The sequence below is a fragment of the Carassius auratus genome, chromosome 35, assembly GCF_003368295.1.
Source record: "Carassius auratus strain Wakin chromosome 35, ASM336829v1, whole genome shotgun sequence".
NCBI classification, from domain to species: Eukaryota; Metazoa; Chordata; class Actinopteri; order Cypriniformes; family Cyprinidae; genus Carassius; species Carassius auratus.
The window spans coordinates 13,756,078-13,771,358 of NC_039277.1; the positions used below are offsets into that span (position 1 = coordinate 13,756,078).

General features: G+C 35.3%; 1 protein-coding gene across 2 annotated transcripts in view; it reads left to right on the forward strand.

Annotated features, from left to right (window-relative positions):
* LOC113054510 (Down syndrome cell adhesion molecule-like) overlaps positions 1-15,281 on the forward strand; it is a 76,923-nt gene that overhangs the window by 34,866 nt on the left and 26,776 nt on the right. For both annotated transcript variants that reach the window (XM_026220116.1, XM_026220117.1), the window contains exons 4-7: positions 11,999-12,145; positions 14,161-14,439; positions 14,535-14,810; positions 14,886-15,182. In XM_026220116.1, the coding sequence (XP_026075901.1) occupies positions 11,999-12,145; positions 14,161-14,439; positions 14,535-14,810; positions 14,886-15,182 (999 nt within the window). The remainder of the gene's footprint in view (positions 1-11,998; positions 12,146-14,160; positions 14,440-14,534; positions 14,811-14,885; positions 15,183-15,281) is intronic.

The following is a 15,281-nucleotide window of genomic DNA, read 5'->3' on the forward strand; positions in this document are numbered from 1 at the left end:
TGCTAAGAATATTAATTTATATATATATATATATATATTAGCATTACATATAACTAATTAGCCGAAATCAGTGTAAAAATGTCCTCCTCACCCCCGTATCTTGCTCCTCATGTGCTGGACATCAGTAATGTGTGTGCTCTTGGTTTTAATGCAGTACAAGATCCACGTTGATCATTCCCGCTACATTCTCAGTTATCCCTCAAGTGTTTGTAACAATAAAGCCCATGGCACCATCTTGTAATGCAGAATAATTAATCTTGTAACTCCCTGTATTTCACAAAAAATTTGCATATTTGTTACTAAAATATAAAAAAATTACTTTCTGGTGTACCGATGTCCCAGATGTTATTAATCCGATCAAAAATGTTCATGTCTTAAATAAAAAAATAATCCCAATAATTAATATGTCGTTTTTCCAAGTCTAAAATAAACACATATGAGCCTACCTAGTAAAATGATGTATTTACCAAGAATCTTCAGAACACAATATTCACCATTTTCATTTTATTGAAGCATAGACTATAAAGTTGATAAAGTAGCATCAAGACAAATAAGATTCAATGAAAATAATTATCATCAAAGATACATTAACCTCATATATAAATCAGTTCACACAGATGAGTGATGAAATGTCCTTAAAAGTCACACAGTCCCATCCAGTCAACTGTGATACAGATCATGTGATACATATAAGACATGTGATACTGTTTCAGAAAATAATGATTCCCATCATCACATCTAAACTGGTTTCATCTCCCCATCGTGATCTTCTTCTCTCGTGTCTGGAAACAGTTTGTGGTTGATGTCCAGCACTGATGAGGTGTAGCTTGTTCTCAGCCAGATGATCTCTCAGTCCTAAGATCCCAGACCTGGTCAAAGTGAAACAAACAATGCAGAAGAAGTTGTTTAATGGACAGAGAGCGCAGCTTATGTTCTGTGTGGTTTTAGCAGGGTGACCAACTATGACCCTTGTAGTACTGTACACTTACCATTCTTCAAGCTGTTTTAAGATCTTTTGAGAAGCTTTTCTCTGAAGAGAATTTACCACATCCTCTTCTTTCACTCCTTTCAAGAGCATCACTTGGTCAAAACCCCTCATTTGGCTGATGAGATCATCTGTACAAATAAAAATACTGCAATAAATATGTCATTCTGCAAGAATTAAGAAAAAGTTACAGAAGCAAAGGTCTTGCTCATGAGACATTAGCATGTGTAGTTCTCAGAGACTCTAGAATTCATCTGTTGTTGCAGTAAATGTGTTTTTTTCCTCTAGAATCTTTCTCCAAAGTTCCTGACTTCTCTCACAAATGTGTTTTAGTCTGTGCAGTGTAATGCCTGGCTTCAAACCAATCAACTATCAATTCACAATTAATAACATAACATTTACAAAACAATGAAATAATGTCAATTGGTGTTTATATCAACTAAACCAATTTCATGACACTTGTCTGCTAATAAAACAGGTGGTGTGTTTTTAAAAACATAATATTAAAAATGTCCAGTCACACTTTGCTAACATGCTGTAATTGTAATAGTATAAAACGAAATCAAGGCTGACATGACCAATTCTGTGAGAGATCATCATAAAATGTTGTATAACATTGCTTCAACACACACATACCAGAGGACTTCTGTTTGTTTGAGCACAAGATGGCCATCTTCATTCCTCATCCTGAGCAAATCATATCCTTGTTCTTCCTTCTCTTCTGTGAAACAAGATAATCTCTACTTACTCTCTGTGCAATTAATATTGCTCATTAAACATAATTAAGTTAATTTAAAGTAAGATTCAGACCAGAGCATTTTTGGAGTAAACAAATGTACCTGGGAAGAGCTGATCATGGCAAGATTCGCTGAGACTCAGTAATAGCTCTTTTAGGTTTTAGGAAGGTTTGTGAGGGTTGGCTCTTAAAATAGCTGTTGAGCTCGATATTTTAGACCTGAAAAAGAAAAACAGCATTATCTGGAAAAAATCCTGTAAGACAGAAGGAAGGACATATTATAAAATTACGTTCAGCTTGTACATTACACCTCTGTAAAGATGCTGTATAATTAAATGTTAAATGAATCCATTATTGAAAGCAAGTAATTAATAACAAGCTATAGTCATATGAATTCTTTGATAGTGTCAGATGAGACAGTCCTGGGGCTTGTACAATATCATACAAGTGTTAAACTGGATTATTAAGACTGTGATGTGTTTAGGGATCATTTTTAAGACTTTGACCCTGTCCAGATACCCAAACTTGCAGTCTTGGCCACTTGAGAGTGTGTGTACGTGACAGTGTGTGCACAAGACTGTCCCCGGTCTTAATAATGCCAAAGCACAGCGTCCTTAACACACACTAAACCTCTCCAATACTGCTACGGAGCACTATACAAAGCTTAGTGTATCCCATCATGCATCATGTTTTGGAATAAATCGTCAGACTTTTTGCCGAGATCTCACAAGAGGTCATGGAAAGCTGTCCAATGTACAGTATGTGAAATATTGATAATTAGATATTAAAAATCTCTTTAAACACATAAGTGTCCCATAAGGCAGTGGCTCCCAATCCTGGTCCTGGAGAACCCCAACACTGCACATTTGAGATGTCTCCCTGATCAAACACACCTGATTCAACTCATCAGCTCATCAGTGAAGACTCCAAGTCAGATTAGAGAGACACCAAAACCGTGCAGTGCTGGGGTTCTCCAGGATCAGGATTGGGAAACACAGTCATCAGGTCATGAAAAGTTCGACACACACTCGTGGTCATCATGCTCACTCGAACACTAGGCCAAATACAGGAAAGACTTCAAATAAGTAATCAAGTGGTCAAGTGAAAAGATGGCAAGTGTGGGTATTTGGACAGTGCAACAGTTTAAGAAACAACAAATGCTGTACAAATTATAACAGCAGGAATTTTTGATAAAAGAGACAAACTATCACAGACTTACTGCTGCAAATATCTGCCTCCGCAGCTTTCTGTCTTCTCCATTTCTGAAGGAATCCCTCTCCAGAAACACCACTGGGCTGACTGCCTTTACGTCTTTTCAGCTAAAAATATAAATAATAAAAAAGGGGAGAGAAAATAAAATTGAATTATATACAGAATGTTAATAATGATCTGTGAGCAAAATATTTATATATATATATATATATATATATATATATATATATATATATATATATATATATATATATATATATATATACTGATATGAATGAACTGCAAGATGGAAAAATACATGTTTTATTATTTATTTTTAATTTGATTTTTTATTTTTTTTTTGGATTCACATTAAAAGGTATTAAAAGCATGGTACAGAACACATGATTACTGTGATATCTGTCATATAAAAGCACATAAAAACACTAACATTACAGTGGTACAAACATAGCTGGTTTGGTGATTATTGTATTGTTGTATTGATTATTAATATATCATAGTAAAACTACAGTTACAGTTACTAATGTCCCATTTACTGTGTTTTAACTTCACATTTCATTTATTACTATTGTGTCGTGATTACCATGATTTTACTACAAATACAACTTACATCATTGATCCTGAAATTAATAATAATATAAAACGGATCGAAGGTCTATGGCACGTCACGTGACAGATAGAGTTTAATCACACTAATTAGCAGCTGTGTTCATTTATTTAAACGCAATGAAACTCAAAGACAGCCGCGGATGACCGATATAATACAGCGATTAAACATATGGCACTAATCTGATTAATAAAGAAGACAGAATACATTTGATAAAAGGCGTTAAAAGAGCGTATATACGACTACTCACCCAAACTGTGGAACTGATAGCAAGTATCGCGCGATGTGTGCTGAATGAGACTTCTTGAACGTGATTTCATAGCGATAAACATCTCATGTCCTCGTGTCGAATTCTGACGCCAAAAGTTTCCCACTGAAAGCAATGAAGGTCGTAGTGCTTCGATAGTCGACGCCGAGAGGCACATTTGGCGTCATAAAAGTGACGCCAGGGGCGCTTGACCATGCTTCGGTTTTTGACGCCTTTGGAGTGAGAATGGGTTGTAATGTCACAGCTGTGAATTTTGCATGGCAAAAGACTTCTCACATTTTCTTTCAAAATGTTTACAAATTGTCAGAAGATTTCTCTTTTTTTAAAATTTGTCCTGAATAATAATGTTGCACTGATATGCAGCAATCACTAGGATTGAGTTTACAGTAGATCTGTTAATTTAAACCGGTGCTGTACTGTAACATATTAGTCTCTTTGAATGTTTGTATGAACAGCTGGATTGAAGATCAGTCCTCTTCAGATGTGGAGAACAGACAGGAGTGTGTGTGTGTGTGTGTGTGTGTGTGTGCGTGTGTGTGTGTGTGCGTGTGTGTGTGTGTGTGTGTGTGTGTGTGTGTGTGGGTGGGTGGGTGTGGGTGTGTGCGTGTGTATGGTAACATGATTGATTGCGTTACCCTGACAACTGCAGCCTCTGTCAACATCTCACTCTCTGACAAATGATGCTTTTTACAGCCGTGTTAATTGCATTCCATCTCCCTCTGATAAAGTCCCTGATCAAACTGAAGCTCACTTATTTGCATGATTGGCTTTATTAAACGCCTGGGTCTTTCACGTGTATATATATATATTTTTTTTTTTCTCAGGAAACTCTCTCCCATTTTATTTTGTATAATTTGGTCTCAACAGAGGACTTGTATTTTGCTTTTGTGCTACTGCTGTTTCTTAGACCACGTGAATTTATCAAACTCCTAACCTATGTAGATTAAAAAAAAAGTACAAAAAAATTAAAAAAAAGTTTTGTTGTTGTTGTTCAGAGTTATAAATCACCTGGACTGAAAGGTCATCCTACAAGTTTAGGTTCAGTCAAGATTGTGATGGGCAACAGTTAATTCCTGTTTGGGACTGCAGGAAGTGTGTTTGGCATGTGTTTTTAGCATGTAAGTGATTTGAGGTATGTGAGGTCTACTATATATAACCATACGAAGTAAAATGTGATTATTAGTTTGTGTGAATCAGCTAACAGAAAAATATCAGAACTTGATTTCTGAGATACATTTTTGGTAAATGCCACATCAACAATTTCAGCATTAGACATGGTGTTTCCAGTTTTTAAAGCATGAATTTAACAGGCATACAAACTAGATAGTGTGTTTTATCATAAGTTAAGGAAGTCGGCAGGTTTAGCCTATGGTTTTAAGAGCTCCGAAACTTCAAATAAAGCAGGGACTTTGCAAGTGCTCATTAAATGTTTGTGCTAAAAAACAATGTACATTTGACATGCTTATGCATGTTTAGGTTAACTGTCTGATATAGACTATCGTTTAAATGTTTGGAATCAGTAAGAATTTTTGAAGAAATTAATACATTTATTCTGCAAGGATGCATTAAATTAATCAGAAGTGACAGTAGAGGCATTTGTAATGTTACAAAAGATTTCTATTTCTTTTTTCTATTTCTATTTCTATTTTTAACTTTCTATTCATCACATAAACCTAAAAAAAAACCTAAAAAAAAGCATATTATGGTTTCCACAAAAAATATGTACCACAACTGTTTTCAACATTATTAATAAAATGAAATAGCAGCATATTAGAATGCTTTCTAATGGATCATGTGGCATTAAAAATTCAGCTTTGACATTAAAAAATAATTACAATTTAAAATATATGCAAGAATAAAACCACTTTTCTAAATTGTAATAATATTTTACAATATTACAGTTTCACTGTAATTTGACCAAACACTGTAAATGCATAAATAAATCATTTCAAAAACATTTTTAAAAATTGTATCGTGAAATTCGCAGTAGTGAAATTGTTAACAAAAATCATTCACTGATTTTATTTTAAGTCATTTCATTATAAGTGTTGTCTGATTTACAAATGAATCATTCTTTTGAACTGATTTGTATAATCAATACAAGCTTCTTATCAGGCACTACTAACTAAATATTTATTTGACTACAAATGCTTTTATGCGTTGACTGTGAATCGCCTTTTGATTTTTATTGACTACATTGTATCAGACATCTCAGCATTATCAAAAACTCACTGAAGGCTTTTCTTTGTGGTTCACATTGCAGACAGGCCACTGATCTCAGGCTATTGTGCAGTGAACACACACACACACACAAATCAATTAAATGCTCAATACCTTACAGGAATATCGTCAGAGCCAAGGGAACAGATTCATGTTAATTGTGTTCAATGTTTTCATGTGTCATTTGGAAGGTGACTCACGTGTGTCTTATCTTGCTGATGTGCCTTTGCAGCAGTGGGAACCAGAGGCCTGGAATCCTTGAAATCTTGGTGTTAGTGCCAGTCTTGATTTGTTGGCAAAATTGTAAAATATGTAGGAGCTGGTGTTTTATGCTTATGAGATAGGGAAATCTATTTTGGGAATATGTGCCAGTTTGTATTGATTGTATTGTTTGATTTGTTTTAATGGCAAACGTATGGTATCTAAAGATTTTTAACAAGTTTTATGTGAGACTAGTTTGGACTATATGGCTCCAGGGTGTAAAGAAAAGGCTGAAACTGTGTTGTGAGGGATATGCAGTATAGCATTGTGCAGTCTGGGTTTGCTACTGTATTTAAAGGAGAGGTGAAACACGTGAGATTGCTAGAGGGAGAAATTGAGAAATCGGCTTTACAGGAAGAGAAAAGAAACCAGTAACCTGTCATTTCGACACAGTTAAAGCACCTCAAGAGCTCCAGCTATCAGATTAAGAAACTGGGGCACACGACTCCCTATCGGCTCTTTTGTAAGTATATTCATCCTCAATGCTTGGCCTTTCATTGCACCATCTCAAATAGAAAACGGCACAGGATAGCAGTGCTACTGAGTTAATAATCTCATTCTAAATAACCTGAAACATCTTCATCCTCCTCATTCTCAAGACAAATACAACAGCACATTAAGTGTGACTGTTAGTAGAAATGTAATTTGCTCCTGCTGAAGTGTATGTTTGAGTTAATGGGAGATAGCTGCAGCGTCAGGATCTGACAGAGACACGTGTTTGTCTGTGTGTGTGTGTGTGTCCACACATACACACAATTATTTTCCTATTGTCACTGAAGACAAGCTGTGTTATACCTGCTCGCATGCAAAGGAACGGATAAACAAGTACCTCGCATTTCTTTGCAATGTGATGTGTCTTGCTGGATTTGGACTGAAGGGACGGGAAAAATTTTGACTACGATTGCAGATTGTGATGTGATGGGGTTTCTTAGTATTACAGTTTCTTGTTCTCAAAATAAAATTGTGTAATCAGAATTTTTATTTCTAATTTCTGAATTTTTATAAAGTATGAATTATAAGGTTTCATTTATAAGAATTAATAAAAATAATTGCATGTATGTATGTTTAAGGTTTGTTTATAAGAAATTATCAAATGCCTACACACATTATTTCTGATATTATTTTATTTTTATTTATTTTTTAAATACTGTATTTTTACATTCATTTTAAAAAGTGTGCATATATATATATATATATATATATATATATATATATATATATATATATATATATATACATAATTTTAATATATAGATAATTATAAAATATAATGATATATATTAATATAATATAAATTGGAAACATTACACATTCCGATTATTAATGTTAAAGATTATTTATGTAGATGGATATTAATTTACATTTATGTTTAAATTACCTTACTATTTATTTATATTAATTATAAATTAATTATCTTATTTATTTTAATTTGTACACTTCTTTTTAAAAAGTGTGTGTGTGCAATAAAATAAAAAAAATAAGAAAATGTAATTAAATTCAAATATTATTTATGTAAACAGATGTTTTTCTTAGTATGATTTTAATTAAGCAGGTGTAACAGTTTATAAACTCCACAATCACGGGAAGAAGGAGGAGGGAACCGGCGGACATTCACATAAAGACCTTAATACCAAAATAAACACAAAACGGCGCAACAGCCCCTTGCGGATGACTGTTGCACACAAACCAAAAAGAAAAACAAACACAAAACCCTGTCCTGGGGCCCGTTTCACTAAGGAGGTTCAACCAACTCTGAGTTTAAACTTGAACTCTATAAATGTAACTATTCTCACTGTTATAATATCACAGGTGAAAACTGACAGAACGTTAGATTAATGAACTAATAGCTAATAATTTTTTGGTATCCCATGAGCAATATATATATATATATATATATATATATATATATATATATATATATATATATATATATATATATATGTATATATATATATATATATATATATACATGTATATGTGTGTGTGTGTGTGTGTGTGTGTGTGTGTGTGTGTGTGTGCATGTGTGCGTGTGTGTGTGTGTGTATAATATTAATAATTATTAATTATTATTTTTTCTTATTTTACAAATGATCTGCCAATAGAGTAAGAGAAATATGGCAGTGGCTATATACACTATGTGGAATTAACATACTTTCTTAGCGATCGATCCTATTTACAGTAGGCTAAGTGCAAGTAGCAAAAAATGTAGTAAAAAATGTACAGTGAAAATCGTGATATATTTTAAACACTTAGTAAGAAGAGCATTTTTCCAGCGTGCATCAATGAAGTATTTAAAAAGGGGGAGAAGACCGAAAGAAACTCTGGGTTTACTAAAGAAAACCTGTTCCTGACCAGGTTAGGTTCACCATGGTGACTGACTCTAAGTATAAGTTAGCTCTCTTTCAGAAATGGGCTTGACTTACCCTGCTTTCTCAGGTTTGACAAACCTCCCTTCCGAAACAGAAAATTTAGAGTGTCCCTCATTTCAGGGTTAACATACTCTGAGTTTTCACTTAAACGTGTAGTATGGAATTTTTGGCCACCAGGTGTCACTCAATCAAAATAATAACATAAGACGTACTTTGATGACGTCGGGAAAGAGCGTAAAGCTCATGGGAGTTGTTGTTCATTGGATCACGCGCTCTGTCACTTCCCACATTCTTCACTCATTCTAACTTAATATTTTGACAATCACGTCTTTTCGAACGGAGAGATATATGAATTATGAGAACCCTATCAAATCAATATTCCATCTAGCTAGTAGTAATATATGTTAAAAAACACGGTCGCCTTTCGTTAATAATGATAATTACGTTATACTATGATATCAAACAAGTTAGAGAACTGCATTTGAAGCTACTTTATTCAGCTAGATATAGAACAAATGTAGATTTACATGAGAGCTAGTCCGTCTGCGTTTTACACAAGACATCATCGTTTCACAAAATATACGGATAGATACAGTTAGCTGAATGGATGCATACCTGTTTATCAGAATGCAAGCGAGTTCGGCATCTCTCTGTAGTTTCAGCTTGTCACAAAACTCTATCTTGGAAATGCAACTCCAATATTTACCAGTGTCTTGTTGCTTCTCTTGTCCCAAAACCATCTCGGGTCATTTATTTCACCCGTACGTTTGCGCTTCACAGAACGTGCAGGCAAAGCATAATCGTGATCCATAACTAAGTTATTGATTTAAGTTTAAATACGAATATAAACAATATAAATATAAGATATAATAGTCTCGATCAAGGCTACTACTTTTTCTTCTTCGTCTCGTCTTTGTTTCTGTTCACCTTTATATTTGGTGGTTCCGCAGGAAGTTAGATAAACTAGAGGGGTCAAAGTTTATATGACGCCATAGACGGGCGACAAAACGGAAATAAAGAAACGTGCCGTCTAATCTTCTAATTAAACTATAATTTTCTCCGGATTTGAAAGTTCGTGGAAACTGTCGGGATGATGTAAGTACACAACTAAAAAATATATATAACATAGATATAGTGATTTCTGCTATTTTTAAAGCAGAAAAATTACATATTGCGCCTTTAACCTCCTTGGTGAAACAGGACCCTGGTCCTCTCTCGTCCTTCACTGTCGTCGTTCCTCTTTTGTGTCCGTCTGATCTCACCGGCGAGTGGACCAGGTGTCGCTCATTTCCCAATCACTCCACCGGCCTTGCTCCGTTCCCATGGCTCTCGGCCCCGCCCCACTCGTCACAGTAGGATATGTATTTTATACATTTATTGTAATACAATAACACACACACACACACACACACACACACACATATATATATATATATATATATATAGTCATACAACATAAAAAAGTACTCTTAAGTACATTCGACTAATTTAATAAACTCATTTTAAATTTAGATCCTTATTTCTTCATGCTAGTGATTTAAACATCAGACAGCTCATTAATCTTTGCTTAGACAAAATGAACACATTCTCTCTCTGTCTCTCTCTCTCTCTCTCTCTCTCTCTCTCCACCCACTTGCTGTGTAAATTGCAACTCGTCACACTCCACGTTAAGTCCACGACTGGCAAAGCCTGCAGGACCTCAGATCTGCAGTGTGTCATCTCTAACTGGGTCAGAACTCACAATACCTGCATCTCGCCTTTTGGCTCACTGTAGCTTCTTTTATTCATTGCTAAACTGTTTTATTTATGGTACTTGATTTATTGCACAGAGAATTAACAGACTAACATAAACACACAGAGAGAAAGGCTATGTGGAGCTTCTGTTGGAAAATAGCCCAGACAAAGCCCACAGGAGCATCAGGAGCAACTCACAGGGGCATTTGAATATTTGTAATTTAGAGGAAAGCATCATCCTTGTAGCTGGTCTTTAAGGCTTGTGTACAGAAACAGTTCACCCAAAAAAGAAAATGATCATTTACGCACTTTTATGTTGTCCCAAGCCAGTTTTTCTACAGTACAGCATGTTCCTGGTCTTGCTTTTCTATATACTGAGCGGGAATGAGGAAGTATGTTCAAATATATGACATTTATTTGTAATAAATGTTATCAGAGTATGTTAATAACTAATACTAATAAGACTACAATGTGAGAAAAACACCCCACTGGAATGAATGGAATTTATCAGGAGTTTTAAACTCATGATTCTTCAAAAACAGTCCAAATTTATGAAGCCTACATATTTATTTCAAACAAAACAACATTAATATACTTTTTTCCCCCCAAAGTAACTAAATACATTTTACTTGCAGAAACTTTCTGTTTCAGATAAAAAAAAGATTTATCATTGATTTATCATGAAAATCGAAATTTTCATGGTGCAATGGTTCCTCAGTAGGCGCAGATATTCATGTTAATCAACAAAATTCAATGCCAAAAGTGTGTGAGATATGGGGAAAAGCTAAATATTATTTATCTAAATAAATATTTAACAGAAGGTTATTTTTTAAATTGTAATTTTTTTTTAAACTACTATAACTTTGTAGATAATCTTACAAAAAGTTTTTTTTGGTTCCTAATCGTACAACATACAAACTCGGGTCCAAAATGACCCGAACACAAAACATTAATGTTAATGTTAAAATATATTTGTTAAAATATATTTATTAAAATATATTTGTTATTTATATATATTAACATTAAAATATGATTTCCAAAAAATCTGGAAAAAAAATAATAATGTTGCCCATTCTGAGGGTCTTAAAACTTTTTGTAAAGTTTCATTCCCTAACTAAAAAAAATATTTGGCTTTAAATGACGTGGTGGAATTACCTTCTTATTTGAGGCCTGTGCTATATGTTCTTGTTATAGGAAATGACACAAATTCCACCCCTCCGTTTTAGTCATTGCATCGAAAGGAGAGCAAATGGCATTCTCAATCAAATCTGACACAGACGTCTCCTCTGAGAGGCATGGCAGACCGTGTGGCGGCCCTGGCAGACATTATTCCTCATAAAGTTTTATGACCTGCATATTCTGTGTTATCAGACCATTAGCATGAAATCAGTACTTACTGGTACATGAGCGACGTGACCGGTAGGAATAGCTGCACTAAATCAGCGAATTCCTACTGAAGCTGATGGGAAAAATAAGACTGCTAACCATGATAATGTCTCATTATGACATACATGCTCCTGATTAACTGTGTTTAACACTCACCCATTTATTAAAGTTTACAAAGATGTTTACATCATCTTAATAAAATCATATTTTGTGTTTTTAGGGGCTCGATTTCTCATAACGTCCACGGGGGCCTTGTACATCCTTGATGTGCAGAAGGAGGACGAATTATTCAACTACCGCTGCATGACGAGACATCGCTACACGTCAGAGACCAGACAGAGCAACAGCGCACGGCTATTTGTGCCAGGTAAAAATTTTAAATGATATATTATTAGTCAGTCAGATGAGAAATTTGTCATTCCTGTTGCTCTAAAGTTTCAGTGTTAAAGCCAGAGCTAAACTAGCTACCAGAGAAGCTACCGCTAACAGAGAAATTATAAGGAGACTTTACAAAAATGAGATATGTGTAAAATAACTTTAAAGAACTTAAAAAAAAAAATGTATTCAAAGTGACTTACAGATCATCTTGGAAATCAAACTTACAGTCATGCTCTTCTTGTTGAGCTATAGCTAAAGATGTTTTTGATTTACAGTTAACACCAGATTTTGAAATATATTTTGTGAAATTTTAACCGATGTGGTGTAAATTTAAGCCTGACAATTCTCCATTCAGATAGATAGATAGATGGATGGATGGATGGATGGATGGATGGATAAATGGATGGATAGGTAAATAGATGAATAGATGAATGGATAGATAGATTAATAGATGGATGGATGGATGGATGGATAAATGGATGGATGGGTAAATAAATGAATAGATGAATGGCTAGATTAATAGATGGATGGATGAATGGATGGATAAATAGATGAACTGGTGGATGAATGGAGAGATGAATAGATGGATGGATGGATAAATAGATGAACTGATGAACGGATAGATAGATGGATGATGGATGGATAAATAGATGAACTGATGGATGGATGGATAAGTGGATGGATGGGTAAATAGATGAATAGATGAATGGATAGATTAATAGATGGATGGAGAAATAGATAAATAGTTAAGATAGATAGATAGATAGATAGATAGATAGATAGATAGATAGATAGATAGATAGATAGATAGATAGATAGATAGATAGATAGATAGATAGATAGATAGATGGATGCATAGGTGGATGGACAGACGGACGGACGGATGGATAAATATACAAACTGGTGGATGAATGGACAGATGAATAGACTGATGGATGGATAAATAGATGAACTGATGAACAGATAGATAGATGAATAGATGGATGATGGATGGATAAATAGATGAACTGATGGATGGATGGATGGATGGATGGATAAATGGATGGATGGGTAAATAGATGAATAGATGAATGGATAGATTTATTAATTGATGGATGGAGAAATAGACAAATAGTTAAAATTGATAGATAGATAGATAGATAGATAGATAGATAGATAGATAGATAGATAGATAGATAGATAGATAGATAGATAGATAGATAGATAGATAGATAGATAGATAGATGAATAGATGGATGGATGATGGATGGATAAATAGATGAACTGATGGATGGATAAATAGATGAACTGATGGATGGAGAAATGGATGGATGGAGAAATAGATAAATAGTTGAATTGATGAATAGATGATAGATAGATAGATAGATAGATAGATAGATAGATAGATAGATAGATAGATAGATAGATAGATAGATAGATAGATAGATAGATAGATAGATAGATAGATAGATAGATAGATAGATAGATAGATGGATGGATGGATGCATAGGTGGATGGGTGGACGGATGGATAAATAGATGAACTGGTGGATGAATGGACAGATGAATAGATGGATGGATAAATAGATGAACTGATGAACGGATAGATAGATGAATAGATGGATGATGGATGGATAAATAGATGAACTGATGGATGGATGGATAAATGGATGGATGGAGAAATAGATAAATAGTTGAATTGATGTATAGATAGATAGATAGATAGATAGATAGATAGATAGATAGATAGATAGATAGATAGATAGATAGATAGACAAACAGATGGACAGATGGATGGCCGGATGGATGGATGGGTAAATGAACTGATGAATGGATGGACAGATGAATATATAGATGGGTAAATAGATAAATAGATGAACTGATGAATGGATGGACAGATGAATATATAGATGGGTAAATAGATGAACTGATGAATGGATGGATAGATGGGTAAATAGATAAATAGATGAACTGATGAATGGATGGGTAGATTAAATTAAATGAAAAATGTTTTTCTTGTTAATAGATCCAACAAAGTCGGCTCCTGAGATCCTCGATGGGTTTGAGAAGCGGGAGGTCATGGCATCCCACAGAGTGGAGCTCCCATGCAAGGCCTCCGGACACCCGGCACCAAAATACCGCTGGCTGAAAAACAACAGGCCGCTAGAGTCAGACTCCCGTTACCGTCAGAGCGTAACAGGCCTGCTGATCGAGAGAGCCCAACCCAGTGACACCGGCAGCTACCTGTGTGAGGTGTGGAACAGCTTTGGAAACACAGAGGTCATAGGTCGTCTTACGGTAAAAGGTATATATCGGGTTTCTCCTGCCCTATTTTTCTGATTGATTTCTAAATATCTTATTGATAAAGTAAACATAAATAATATCACTGTGTTTTTCAAGAACCTCTTAAAGTGGTGGTCAGTCCGCGAAATGTGAAAGGCAGTGTGGGTAGCCAAGTGTCACTAACCTGCAGCGTTACTGGCTCGGATGAGTACGAGCTCTCATGGTACCGCAACGGCGACAAGATCAGCGCTGGCGCCAACATTCGGATGAACGGGATCAATAAGGAGAACCTTGTGATGGATGGGATGGCGAAGAGCGATGGAGGAGTGTACCAGTGCTTTGCCAGGAAGGCCAAAATATCAGCTCAGGATTTTGTGCAAGTCATATTAGAAGGTCAGCACCATCCCAGCCTTTTAATTTTGGTACATTTTGATTTCTTTAACTTAACAAAAACATCTCTGTCTGCAGATGGAACCCCTAAGATCCTGTCTGCCTTCAGTGAGAAAGTTGTCGGTCCGAATGAGTTTGTCTCTCTGATGTGTCACGTCAAGGGAACTCCACAGCCTGCCGTCACTTGGACACTGGACGATGACGTTGTCATGAAGGACAGTCGGCACCGCATCGGTCACAGCATAACAGCAGAGGGCAACGTGGTCAGCTACCTGAACGTCTCCCACACCCAGGTCCGGGACAGCGGGGTCTATCGCTGCACCTGCAACAACTCGGCGGGGATGGTCTCCTACCAGGCTCGAATAAACGTAAGAGGTGCTTGTCAGATCAGCTCCTCAAAAACACACATATATATTTCATTCTGCTCATCTCAAGTTCATGCGTGAAACGAGGGCCTGACTAACATCTGCTGGT